Source organism: Harpia harpyja, chromosome 15 (genome assembly GCF_026419915.1).
Source record: "Harpia harpyja isolate bHarHar1 chromosome 15, bHarHar1 primary haplotype, whole genome shotgun sequence".
NCBI lineage: Eukaryota > Metazoa > Chordata > Aves > Accipitriformes > Accipitridae > Harpia > Harpia harpyja.
Window position 1 is genome coordinate 30,198,663 of NC_068954.1, and position 13,276 is coordinate 30,211,938.

At 65.3% G+C, this 13,276-nt stretch overlaps 1 protein-coding gene across 1 annotated transcript; it reads right to left on the reverse strand.

The window, feature by feature from the left end:
* Positions 1-3,694: 3,694 nt before the first annotated feature.
* Positions 3,695-10,588, reverse strand: TESPA1 (thymocyte expressed, positive selection associated 1). The gene is made up of 12 exons (XM_052810242.1): positions 10,238-10,588; positions 9,339-9,478; positions 7,557-7,753; positions 7,424-7,466; positions 7,003-7,052; positions 6,768-6,821; positions 6,471-6,507; positions 6,274-6,357; positions 5,968-6,176; positions 4,605-5,713; positions 3,967-4,063; positions 3,695-3,843 (listed from the first exon to the last, which is right to left on the reverse strand). Exons 3-12 carry the CDS (start codon positions 7,720-7,722, stop codon positions 3,731-3,733), a joined length of 1,962 nt encoding a protein of 653 aa, XP_052666202.1. The 5' UTR covers positions 7,723-7,753; positions 9,339-9,478; positions 10,238-10,588; the 3' UTR covers positions 3,695-3,730.
* Between the last annotated feature and the right edge of the window lie 2,688 nt (positions 10,589-13,276).

Consider the following 13,276-nt stretch of genomic DNA (forward strand, 5'->3'; position numbering starts at 1 on the left):
GCAGTGGAGGCAGGGGGGGCACATGAAGGCAGCCCGGTGCCAGCCCCGGGCAGGGAGTGGGGATGCACAGGGCAGGTGATGATGGGGATCATCACGCTGATACACGGCAGCCTCTGAAACACAGAGATAACATGAGGGGAGGATGGCTCCGCTCGGGAATTGGGGCAGAGCTGTGCTCGCTGGGTGGCAGTGGGACAAGGATGCTGCAGGAGCATCCTGGTGGTCCAGTCTGGCCCCGGCTCCTCATTTTGGGGATGAGTGGGCCAGAGCATCTCTCTCCCCTTTTGGGGATGTGGGTTGAGGTCAGAACGTCTCTACTGATTAAAGGGATTAGCTGAGCCAAAGGGGGTTGGTGCTTTGAGGCTAAGGGCATGGGCCGGAGCACGGGAGGGACCACGAGCCGCACGAGATGAGGACAAGCCATGGTTCTGCGGGGAGAGCCGAGGCTGCCGTGAACTGCAAAAAACCTGGATGAATAATCTCCCTGGCACTGCTTAGCAAACAAACCCCATCCGGAGCGTACGTGAGGCGGGGAGGGAGGGAGCCATGTCATGTCTTTCAAGACATGTAAGGCAGGAGGGAAGCACGGTGCCGGCACAACCCGGCTCGACAGCCCTGCGTCAGCATCGCACCACGGCCGGGACGGATGGAGCAGCCGAGCGTGACCTGCCGCGATGCCGGCACAGACAGCGCTGACGGCAGGGCCGGGAGGGATTCGCCTGGGTGGTTTCAGACCTCCAGGTTGAAAACGCAGGGAAAAGGTTTAGGTGAAACTTTAGGGAAAGCTTTACGGAGGCACCGACAGCAGGTCCCTGGGCTGGCGGGGGGGGTACCGGGGATGTACCCCAGGAGATGCTCCAGCAGGAGATGCTCCAGCAGGAGATGCTGGGTCCTGGGTGGGGGGTGGATGGGGTGCCGTAGCGTACCCAGATGTAGGACATGGTCGATGCTTGCAGCTCCTGGCCTCTCCCCTGCCATCTCAAACAGCTCATGCTCCCCGTGGGAAGGTGCTCCCACGGCTCGGCCGCATCATTCCTCCAGCCCCTGGGCAAGCGAATGCTCCCAGCTCTCTTTTCATCAGGCTGTGGGTTGTTCATCCCTGAATTTAAATGCTCTGCACAGTCTCAAGTCTTTTATTTTCAGTCTAAAACCTGGAAAATTGCATTGTCCCTGCTCAGGTGGTGTCTCAGAAATTGCGTGGCCTCTTTGCGAGAGCCCAGAGCTCAGAGAAAAGGATGCTTAACCATTTGCACCCACAAATCACCGTCCCTGGTCCCAGGCAGAGCTTTCGCTGCCTCTTGGCTTCAGAGATGGGGGATAAATCCTCGGTATTTTCCATGCATTTCTCCTGCCCAGTGCCCGAGGGAGGATCTGTGCCACTTAGCCGGCTTCTCAGGGCACCCTGTTCATTCCCAGTGGGGAGAGGAGAACCTGGGAGTGCCCAGCTCTGCCCTGGGGTGGGATTTCAGGCACCCAGAAGCAGGATGCAGAGCCAAACCCTCCCGGGGGGGAGCGGGTCACAGCTGGGATCCTGGCTCAGGGAGACAATACCCAAATACCTGGCGTGGGGAGGCCAGGGAGCACGTGTGCTCACAAGTGTAACTTCATTTTGTACCATTTACAAGGTACTCCATCCCACCGGATTAATTCATCTCCGCCCTAAAAACCCCCAGTTCTGGTCTCAGAAGCACCAAAGGCTTCAACATTTGCATGAAATGTGATGAAACTGTTGCTCTCATTTCCCTGGATTTGGCAGCCAAGCTGGATGAAGATGTCACGCCGTGTCCCCAGCCCCATCACCAGCTACTTGTTCCCAGTGGTTCTTCCATTCACTGCACTGGTCTTCAGCCAGGTCCCAGTCTGGTTCCTGGTGGGGATGGGGCTGGCCTCGGCTGTCCCCAGGGATGGGGAACCCGGCCCTGAGCTCCAGCTGTGCTCCACCAAGGCTTTCTCAGGAGGCTTCAGACAGCCCCATGCAGGACCTGCCCGGCAAGTCCACGGACTGAGGTGGGTTTATTCCTCGGATGAGCTGGGGACGGGCAGAGCCAGGGGACCAGGAAGGTGCCTGGGGGTCACTGCCACAGCTCCAGGTTTAGGGGGTCCCCCGTGGACCCCTCTGCAGAGACCAAGGAGGAGGATAAAGCGCAGCCCTGAGCAGCTCGAACCAGCATGGAGCAGCCCTGGCAGGTTGGGACCGTTCCCCCCACGCCCCCACGGGACCCACAGCACAGCCAGGACGGGCTGTGGGAGCCAGCCTTGGTGCCGGAGGGGCCGTGGGGCTAATCCAGGATAATCCCGTCTTTGGCTGCTCTCCATGGGGAAGCCCTGGGGTTTGTTTATCCAACAGGACTTTTCTTTTCCAGTAACTCCAGCGCTGATGCCCTGGGGCTGGTGTCATCCTTGCACCCGACAGCGGAGGGTCATGGACCACCGCAGTGGTGGGCAGCCGGGATGGGGACCGTGAGAGTCCAGGAAGGAGGGGAACCATGGTGGCTCCTTCCTACCATCATGGAGCACCGGCCTGGGGTGACTTGTGACCTGTCCCTGTCCCCTGGGTAGATCTGGAGGGGCAGGAGCAGAGCCGGACCCTGAATTTGTGGCTTGTGGCCACTTTGGGATGAGCCCCGCGGAAGGCTGCTGGGGTGCCCAGCCAGGACCCACCACCCTCCATCACCCAATTCAGGGCCGTGTCCGTGTTTGGTGCCCACATCAACTAGGGCAAAAGCACCAACAAATCTGCCCGTGTCCTGCCTGGGTGTGCAGCGGCAGCGGCGCCGGAGGGGTTAAGGAGCTGCCGGCACGGACCCAGCATCATCTCAGTGCGGTTTCCTTCAGATGCCCAGATCGTGCGGAGGGGAAGAACATCGAGCCAGAAAGATAAGGTGGCAGGAAGATGAAGAGCAGGCTTGGAGCCATGAAGTACCCCGATAAGGAGACAGAAAGGAGGCTCAGCAAGGGAGAGAGAAGATGGAGAGGCCAAAAAAGTCCCGAGCAGCACCCGCCACTCCAGTCCTACCCCCAGGCTTGCACCCCAGCCGGGGCACACGTGGCCGTGGGAGGCACCACAGGTCCCCAGCCCCACCGTGAGCCCTTGAGCAGGGGTGGGATGGTACGTGGGGTCTGTAGGGCAGGAACGCCCCAGCCTTGGTGGCAGCTCCTCTGTCCCCAGGGAAGACCCAGAGCTGAGCAGAGCCCCCCAGCTCAGGCCCCTTTGGGGCACTGGGAGGGCTTGTGCTGGGGGTTTCCACCCCAGAGGGGGTGGGCAGGGCTGGATCCCCCCCCCCCCCCAGCAGCTCCAGGCAGGGACACAGCCACCATCATCCCTTTGGGAACTTTATTTCCAGCGTGTTGCTGGCTCTGCCCAGCAAACCCCCGTCCTAGTGTTACAGGCACTGCAGCACGAGCCACCGACCGTGACCAAAGTGCGAGCGATGTCCCCGAGAGCAAGGCACAGGCGAGATGTCCCCGGTGCTTCTCCGGTGCAGCCGCAGCCCCAGCGCCGGCAGGCTGGGTGGAAGGGGGACGCATGTGCCCCTTGGGGCAAAAGTCCTGAGTCGAAAGGTTTTCTGTGCCAAACACCCACACGTGCACCCACACACACACGTGCACCCACACCCACACGTGTACACGCAGCTGAGGATGGTCTCTGTGTCCGAAATGCAGCGGTACGGTACGGTCCATCCAGCACCCTGCCGGTGCCGGGACAAACTCAGGTCCCTCTGCGGTGGCCTCAGGCCGTCTCGTCAGTGCCGTGGAGCCGGGCAGCAGGCGGCTGGCCGGACACCGGCTCCTCCACGAAGCCGCTGCTGTCGGACTGCCCGCTGCTGGTGTGCAGCATGAAGCCTGGAGCAGGGGGACAGGGGGGACACGGTGGGGGGGACACACACTGGCACCGGGCACCCGCTGGGCTGGCAGCACTACTGCCCTTGGTGCCCCCCAAGAGGGTGGGAAACCCCCACAACTTACTTCTTCGGATCCCGATGGAGGGATGGAGGGACCGGACGGCTTCTTCACAGGCATCGCCGTCATCATCATCCTCCTCCTCCTCACTGGCGCTCAGCACCTGCAAGGCAGGACACGGCAGGGCTGGGTGAGGAGCTGCACCAGGAAAGCATGTCAGTGCACAAGTATGCACGTGCAAAAGTGCATCAGCACGCGCGTGTACACCCATGCATCCCTCTGTGTGTGTGTGTGCGCGTGCAAGGATGCTTGCGCGTGTGTGCAAGGATGCTTGTGCATGTGTGCAAGGATGCTTGTGCGTGTGTGCAAGGATGCTTGTGCATATGTGCAAGGATGCTTGTGCGTGTGTGCAAGCCCACGCAGGCATGCGTGCGTGCGTGCGTGCGTGTGCAAGAGCCGGCCGTTGCGCCCGTGACCCCAGCTCCCCCCTGCAAGAGGCTCCATCTGAAGCTCTAAATCATTCAAACCTTAAAAGCCTGAGAACGCTCCGGGGACATTTCCCGCTCCAGCTCCTTCCCACCGCACGCTGGCTCACCCAGCGTCACCTGCCAGCCGAAGGGACCCCCTGTGCCGCTGCCCCCCTCTCCCAGCCCCCTCCTGCTCCCCACCCCTCTGCGCCCATCACCTGGGCATCGCACCCTCACCTCTTCCATCTCGAAGGAGTCCACGGGTTCCTGCCAGCTGGGACGGTGGGGCGAGGGGTCCTTCCCAAGGGTCTGCAGCCCCGGTGCATCGCCTTGTTGCCCCCCGGCGTCCCTCAGGGGTCCCCCCCGGCGCCAGCCCCTGCTCCGCCGAGCCCGGTGACCTCCAGCTCTTGGTGTGTCTGAGCCGGGGGGGGAACGTGCCCCAGCGGGGTCCAGGGGGTCACCCGGATGGCACCCACGGTACCCTGCCTTCCTCCTGGGCGAGGTCCCCCAGGAGCCGGAGCCGAAGCCGGAGTCCCCCTTGGATCCCAGCCCCGCTGGGTGCTCAGGGGTGACCCATATCTGGCCGGAGTGGGGGGCCATGGGAGCCGGCGTCGTGGACGAGGTGACATTCGCAGCAGTGTCTGGCTGGTTCTCCTCCGTGCTGATCCGTCCTGCTCCCACGGGGCACGGAGCATCCCCGGCCCCCTGAGCCAGCCCCGCAGGGCTGTCACCGCTCCCCCCGCCATGGGGACAGGACCGCTCCAGGTGTCCCCAAGCAGCACCCACCGGTGTCCCCGCTGGGGCTGGCCTCGGGGATGGCTCCCGTTCCCCTCCGCAGCGCGCCAGGGCATCCACACCACCGCGATGGGGACACGCAGGGACACCCCGCACCAGCCGCAGTGACGGTGGCACCGGGGGGGACCCCTCTGCTCCCCGCTGGTGCTGCGCCATCCCCGCATCCCCGTCCCTTCCCCAGCCCTCGAGGACATCGGCCGGATCGAACCGAAACCTCTCCTCCCGCGCCCGCTCCAGCACCTCCTGCACCACCTTCCCCATGGCACTGGGCTGGCTGGTGGGCACGGTGGGCAGCCGGCTGGTCCCCCGTGGGCTGTCCTCGTCCCGTGGGGACGTGTAGAGGCACATGGTGGACACAGCCTTCTTCAGGCGCTCCACGGGTGAAAGGGTGCTGGGCTGGGTGGGAGCGACGCGGATATCGGGGATGTCGGTACAAGCCCAGGCGAGGCGGGAGGGGGAGATGCGCTGCACGGGGGTCCGCGAGACGTAGGAGTAGAGGCAGAAGAAAGCGTCGGCGGTCACAGCCAGAGCCTGGACCTGCTGGAAGCGACCTGGAGGGCCAGAAGGAGTTGGTGGAGGGGTGTCGGGGGGGGCTGTGGGGTGAGGGATGCTCGGCGGGGCAGGGGGCTGCAGCAGGGGCAGGGTGGGCTGGGTGTGTTCTCCCAGTTCATGCATGGGGAAACTGAGGCAGGGGAGCGTCTTTCCCACCACCTCAAAAGAGCAAAGCCCAAGCAGCGCGGTGGATCCCACCCCATGTGTCGGTGTCTCCCCGGGCAGGGGGCTTGGGGACGCAGGTGTCACTCACTGGCCAGCATCAGGCAGGGATCCTCCATCTCCATGCGCCGCACTTGGGCTTTGAGGAAGAGCTGGAAGTCGATGCCTTTGGCACGGGAAGGAGCCGAGAAGAAGCGTGGGGGGATGCGGGCCACGGCCTCCGGCTCGCTCTGCACGAAGCCCAGGTTGTAGAGGATCTCCTCGGCGTCCGCCTGCCACCACTCCAGGACCTCGGAGATGCTGCGGGGTGGGGGGGTAGCCCCAGCTCAGCCCCACAGGGACTGGTCTCATGAGGGGGTGACCCGACAACCCCCTCAGAGACCCTCCCAGCTCCTACCTGGAGCTGGTCTTGGTGGTGAAGCTGGAGAGGGCACTGGATGCCATGCTGTGCCCCAGGTTGAGGTGCTTGTCCCGCAGAGCTCTGCGGGCAGGGAGGGGGGACGAGCCTGAGCAAAGGGGATGCTGCCAGCGGGATGCACGGGGACGGTGCCCCCAGGCCCCCCCGCCAGCCTCCCCCAGGCCCCCAAACCTCACCTGCCCGTGGCCTTGTCGCTCCCCGGTAGCAAAAGAGCTGGGAAAAGGGAGCAGAGAGGCAGCAGGGAGTGAGACGGGGTGTTTTGGGGACTGGTCCCACACTCGCCACCCTGGGAGATGTTCTCCCCTGCAGCCACAGCCCACAGCCCCAGGGGATGCAGAGCCTGGGGACAGTCCCCCCCGGGTCTGCTCCCGCCTGTCCCCAGCTCCCCTGCCTCCGCCGGGTCAGCTCTGCCCGTGGGGTGACAGTGACACCGCAGGAGGGGACACCCCAGCGTGCCCGGTGGTGGTTGGTACCTTCAGCTCCCAGGGTCAAGTCATCCTCAAAGCTGGTCCCGTTGCTGCCACATGCTGCAAGAGAGCAAAGCCTTGCGAGGTGCAGGGACATCCAGAGTTGGGGACAGGTCTCAAAGTCCTCAAAGACGTCCCTGCTCGTCACCCTGCACCTCGCACCCACCCTGTGGGTAGTGGTCCACACAGGGACCACCAGCCTCCGCACTCTGGGAGAAGCACGGGGGCAAAGCTGACGTACCGTAGGGGCCCGGCAAGCCCAGTTCCTCCAGTGGGACCTCCACCGATGACCTGTGCCAGAGCAAAACCCCGGTCACATCCCCCTGTCCCCGTACCAGGGGGGCTGGTGGTGGGACAGGAGACCTAAGTGCAGTGGGACAGGCAGCGGGGACAGGGACGCAGATGACGGGGTGCAGGGTGAGAGCAAAGGGACAGCGGCCAGGCATGCAGGTGGGTGCGCCATGGTGGGATGCTCGGAAAGGGGGGTCCCCTCGGCAGACCCCCAATCCCAAGGACCCCAAACCCCCGGGAGACCCTGGAGACCAAGTGTGAACATCGTCCCACCACCCTCACCGCCCCCGCGGTGACACCGAAATCCCCGTGGGAATGGCATCGCGGCAGAGGGACCCCCAGCTCTGCCCTCGCCTGCCCCCCCGGCTCACCCGCACTCCTGCAGCCACGTCTCTATCTTGCTGGAGGGGCTTCCTTGGGGGGGGGAACACGACAGAAACACCCGTGAGATGACCCAGCTCGTGGGGACCCCTGTCCCATGTGCAACCCCGGGGTCCCCCCGACCTTCGAGGAAGACGTCATCCAAGTGGGGTGGCTGCAGCTCGGGGACGTCCTGCATGGCGGCGGCCGCCTCCTCCTCCACCACGGTGGTCCGCCAGCACCGGCTCTGCCTGGCCCACGCACGCCGCTTCTCCCATGAGGAAGGGCTGAGCACCGACGAGCCCTCCATGGCCGCAGCACCGGCTGGGCCGGGGGTCTCCCTGCAGGGGACAGGAGAGCCGTGAAGACGGGGGGGGGTCTCCTCCACCTCCTGCCCATGGGGTGGGACCATTGGGTGCTCCACGGGCAGGTGCAGGGTGGGCTCTGGGCATCCCAGGGATGCTCTGCCCCTGCCCAGGTATTGCCCTGGGTGCTGATGGGTGCTGGCTGCACGCAGGGGCTGGAGGGGGACAGGGATGGAGCTGCTGGAGCGAACGGAAGAGCTGCCGGGGCTGAGATAAGGCACGCAGAGCTGCAGCACGGCTTGGCACGCTTCGGGGCAGATGATGCAGATCTCCAGAACCCGGAGATTCCCCGCTGGGCAACTGGCACCTCTCCCCGCTGGCTCCTGTAGGGAGCTGATTCCCATCCCATCCTCATCCTACATCCTCTGAGCAAAGTGAGGGACCGTGTCCCCAGGGAGTCCCCTGTTCCCGAAGGACCTGAAGGATTCCTAGCTCCCGGCATCCAGCTCCTCCATGGTTCCATGGCACCCACTGAGGACACCTGGTCCCTCGTCCTCTGCCCTCCCCAGCACAGGTTCTGCCTGGGGACAAGGACCCCCCCCAGCCTGGACAGACCCCCACCGCACCCCTGCAGCCACAGGGGACAGGTTACTTGAGCCACCCCCCTGCTCCAGCCACGCGTCCCCACGGCTGAGCACTGCCGGAGCGGGAGCATCCCAGTCCAGCCATCACCTAAGCGCTGCCGGAGAGGGAGCATCCCGGTCCAGCCATCACCCAAGCACTGCCAGAGCGGGAACATCCCAGTCCAGCCATCACCCAGGCGCTGCTGGAGCAGGAGCATCCTGGTCCAGCCATCTCCGGCAGCACCAGCATCCTGGTCCAGCCATCACCCACCTCACCGATGGGAAGGGAAACCCTTTGCAGATCCACCGTGGTGCCGGCCCCTCAGCCCCAAGGCCAGCGCGGTTCATCCCCCACCCCACGGCACCGTGCCGCAGCTGCGCCGAAAGTCCCCGGCGGAGGGAGGGCACCTTGTCACCATTTCCCCATTTCACCTCTTGCCAGGCAGGGTGAGGGACGGGGTGAAGCCCCGGGTGGGACCCGGCAGCAGCACCCATCTGGGCCACCCCGGACCCCTGTGATGCTCAGGACTGGGATGTCACCTCCGGGAACCGGGCTGGGGGGGCTGGGGGGGGCTCAGGGAGCAGTGGCCTTGTAGCCAAGTTCTTCATTGAGGCCACATCCAGCCCACCCAGGGCACGTGGCCGGGGGCTGGGACGCCAGGGCTTGTTCGTCCTGCCGCGTCCTGGAGCATCCCAGCCCCGTCCCCTGCTGCCCCCAGCCCCGTCCCCCTCGGCCCCTCTGGTCCCCACTCCGCTCCTGGTCCCTTTGCTGCCACGAAAGAGTTTTCCATTTGCTCCAGGTACAGGAATTGTCTCTCCCGGACGCCTGGAGTCCCCATCACCCCCATGACCCTATCTCTTCCCCCCCAAACCCGGGTCCATCCACCTCCTGCTCTTCCGCCTTCCATCCCCACAGCCCCCCAGGCCCCCCCCTCCCCTGCCACCCCTCGTGGGGCAATAACCACCCCCAAATCCCTCCGTGCGGCTCCGGCACTTACCAGCGCGGGGGGCAGCTGGGCAGCCCCACCGAGCGCTGCCTATCTCCGGCGAGGGGCCATCAGCCGTGGCATCCCGCCACCCCACCGCCGCGCCCGGCCCCCGGCGGCATCTGTCGTCAGCAAGGAGGGAGGAAACTCATCTGTTTTGAAGAGGAAATTAAAAAAATCAACAGCGAAACCTCAAACGTTGACCCACATCCGCTACCACAACGGGAAAAACTTAATGAGCTGCCGACGTGGGCGAGGGTGGCTAATAATAGCCCCGCTGCCAACCAAGCCACCCAGGTCGCCCTTGCCATGGGCGAGAGGGCACCCACCTTCTAGAGGGGTCCCCTGCAACCCGCCTGCTCCAAGGGTGGCTGGGACACCCCGATGGGGAGTCCCGAGGCCCCGAGGTCTCCTCGGTGGCCGGCACCGGGTCCCCAAACAGCACAAGGTGCCGGGTGGGCTTTGCCCGGGGGATGTGAGGAGGAGGAGGGTGCTTTGCTTCACACCCTGCAGCGCCCGGCTCCCTCCCGGCCGAGCATCCCAAGGTCCAGCACGCCGTGCCAAGCTGCCGATGCCACCGCTCCGATAAAGGAGCGCTGGACGGGCGTGTGGCACGCGTGGCTTATTGCCCGCTGGCCAGGCTAGCCCAGCGCGGCCCCGATAAGGGGACCCAAAGCAGCACTGCCCAGGGTTGGGCTGCTGGGGTGGCTCTTGGGGTGACGGGTGAAGCCACCCCAGGTTTGAAGGGTGACAAGGGGGCGATGGAGGCAGTTTTCCCCATGGGTTATTTGCCAAGTCAGGATGGCACCTCCAATCCCACCCTCCAGCATCTCCTCCAGCACTGGGATAAAAGCACCCGGTGACAAGGACGGCCCCACCGAGGACATCCCTGATGCAGGGACAGCACTCACCTCCAGCGGGGACATCACGGCCACCGAGGTGACATCCCTGGTCCCTCATCCATCCCTCCGGGTCCCCCGGCAGCCGGGTTTCTCTGCTAATCTCAGCCGGGAGCCCAGGCGCTGCCCCGTCGTAAGCCACAATCCCGTCAAAAAAGGCAAGGAAGCTCCCAGCACGGCGCTGGCCGGGAATGGTGCTGCCCGCGGGAGGGATATTTTTAGCCCGCGAGTGTTTGCGGATAAAGCCCTGAATTAACCGTTCCTTCAGCCTGCCCAGGGTTTCGGGGAGGGGGGAGCCCGGATGACTCGGGAGTCGCTTCGCCCAGCACATCCCCTGCGAAGGATGGGCCACATGCCCGCTCAGCATCACCCCTCGTCTGGCTCCGCTCCGGGGTGGGAGCGGGAAAACGGCCTCATTCTGCTCCCTGGTCACATCCAGCACCCACGACCCGGCAGGGGTGCCTGGGGGGGGCACAGACCCCAAGGGCCAGGGGACATTTCATTTAATGGCCAAGGGACCCAGGATGCCGCCAGGGTCTGAATATTGATATTTCTGGTGCTGATGGCATCCAAACCCCAAGCAGGAGTCGGCCCATGGACCATCCTCCATCTCGCCCAGTTATTCCCCCCCCAGCGAACGCCTTCGCTGGGTGCGTGCATGGCTCTGAAGATGCTTTTACCTCCCCACCGGCCCCCCCCCAGCCTTTTTTCCCCCCCGGCAGAAGCAGCCCCAGCCGTGGGGAGCCGGGATGCTTAGGCTGGATCGAAGCCGGGAAGGGTTTTCCCGTAAAAGCCCATCGAGGAGCGAAATGGCTACGGGCAGAGCACGGGCGGGCAGAGGGATGCGCAGGGATGGGGACCCCCCCTCATCGCTCACCATGGGGGTCCCTGGGGAGGAGGGGGACCCCCCCATCCAGGGGAGCAAGGACCCCAAAGGCAAAGCAGCTGAAGGGGCTTTGACCCTCAGGGTGGAGGAGAGAGTCGGCCGCCGCACGGAGCATCCCTGCGGGGAGAGACCCAGGACCGGGCAGGATTAAACCCTGGGAACAGGGACAGCCCATGGGGGGGGGTCACCATGCAGAGCCGGAGGAGCGGGGGGAGACCGGGGGGGCTGCCGGTGTGGGGATCCAGGGGTGGGCACGGTGGCACGAAGCGGCTCTTCAGCGAGTGCTTTTTATATCAATAATTAACGGCGGCTGCATCACGGCGCAGCAGGACACCAGGACACGGCCCTGGGGAGCCGCTGGGGTGGGGGGGGGTGCAGGGGGGGGGTCATGGGGGAGTTTAGGGGGGGTCCCGCTGCCTTTTCACCCCCTGGACCAGGCCAGGGAGCATCCCGCTCCTCTAACAGCAGCAGCACCCTTGCCCAGACACTCAGCACCCTGAGGCCACACGCTGCTGCCAGCATCCCCTTCCCACGATGCCCCGGCCCCCCCCTCCATGGGGACCCCCCCCCAGCACCCACTCTATGCATGGTGGGGGGCACAGCCAGGGCACCCAGGGGATCAAGCAGCCCTTGCCGCTGCCCCCCCCCGCCCCTCCTGCCTGACCTAGTTAGCAAATTCCTCCTGCCAGATCCCGGCAGCAGCCGCCCAGGCCTCCTGCCTGCATGAATAAGTGATGGGACACGCATTTATGGCTGTTGCGGGGGGGGCCCCCCCGACCCCCCCCCCCGCATCCCCCGGGGCTCTCCCTTCCCTGTCCCAAGTCTTGGGGGCTTTGTTGGGGTTGGGGGGTGCTTAGGGGATGGGGGTGCATCACGCCTGGGGATGCAGACCTATGCCGGAGACCTGGGGTAGGGTGGGTGGCGGCAGCCCCCCCGTGTGGGTGGGGGCACCCCGCAGACCCCCACCCCGCGGACCTCCCCCACCCTGTGGCCCCCCCAGGGATGCTGCTCACCCCCACCCTGCCCTTAAATATCCTCTTTTTTAGGGCGTCCCCACCAGCTCGCTGCCCACAGCATCCATATCCCCGGGGATGCCCAAGCCCCAGCATCCGTCTGGTCCCTCTGTCTGTCCGTCTGTCCGTCCCGGCCACCAGCACAGGGGCCGACCCACGTCCCCTCCCAGGCCATCGGGGCCAAACCACCGTCACCCCACCGCGATCCCTCCTCAGACGCAGCCGGCGGGGGGCCAACACCACATCAAGCCCCCCCCCCCGTTATCCTGCGATTAACGGCCTCGTTAGGACAGACAGACGGACAAAGGGGCGCAGGGCTGACCGCTGTCGGGGGGGGGGACAGTCCCCGAGAGCCGCTGGCCGTGTCCCCAAGCCCGGGAGGCCGAGCGCGGGCGATCGATGCGAAAGCCGCCCCATGTCGAAACGGGCGCTGCCGGACTTTGCCCGCGCCCTGCCTGCACCCACCGGGGCCTGCCGGAAAGTCCCGTGTGTGTCCCCCCCCCTCGGTGGGTGCCTGTCCCTGTCCTTGTCCCCCACCCCGGGGAGGTGGCTCTGCCTCGTCCCTGCCAGGCTGTGACACGTGTGCGGGCACGGGGGGTGCACGCGTGTGCACGCACGCGTGTCTGCACGTGTGTGTGTGTCCGAGCGTGCGAGAGCCTGCGCCCGCCTGTCGGCGTCTGTCCCTGTGTCCGTCTGTCCTGGTGTCCGTCTCCCTGGGTCCGACTGTCCCGCTGCTCGTGTGTTTGTCCCCACGTGTCACCGGGTCCGCGTGGGTGTCCTGGTGTCTGGCAGTCCAGGTGTGTGCCCCTGTGTCCATGTCCCTGTCTGTGTGTCCGTCCCTGTGTCCGTGTGTCACCCACGTGTCTGTCCTGGCGTCCCTTTGTCCATGTGCCTCTGCGCCCCGGTGTCTGTCCCGGTGTCTGTCCTGCTGTCTCTCTGTCTGTCCCAGGGCCTGCCTGTGTGTCCGTCCTTGTTTCCCTTCTGTCCCCATGTCCTGGAGTCGATCCTTGTGTCCGTGTTGTGTGTCCCCTTGTCCCAGGGTCTGTCCGTGTGTCCATCCTTGTGTCTGTGTGTCTGTCCCTGTGTCCTGGGGTCTGTCCGTGTGTCCATCCTTGTGTCTGTCCCTGTGTCCTGGACTCTGTCCTTGTGCCT

What these genes read in the sequence shown, in the direction of transcription:
- TESPA1 (XM_052810242.1), bottom strand. Translation starts at nt 7,722, where the DNA reads ATGGAGGGCTCGTCGGTGCTCAGCCCTTCCTCATGGGAGAAGCGGCGT. An exon ending in ACCACCAAGACCAGCTCCAG is followed by an intron (nt 6,177 to 6,273) that starts GTAGGAGCTGGG and finishes CCCACCCCGCAG; the next exon opens with CATCTCCGAGGTCCTGGAGT. An exon ending in ACTCCTTCGAGATGGAAGAG is followed by an intron (nt 4,064 to 4,604) that starts GTGAGGGTGCGA and finishes CCTGCCTTGCAG; the next exon opens with GTGCTGAGCGCCAGTGAGGA.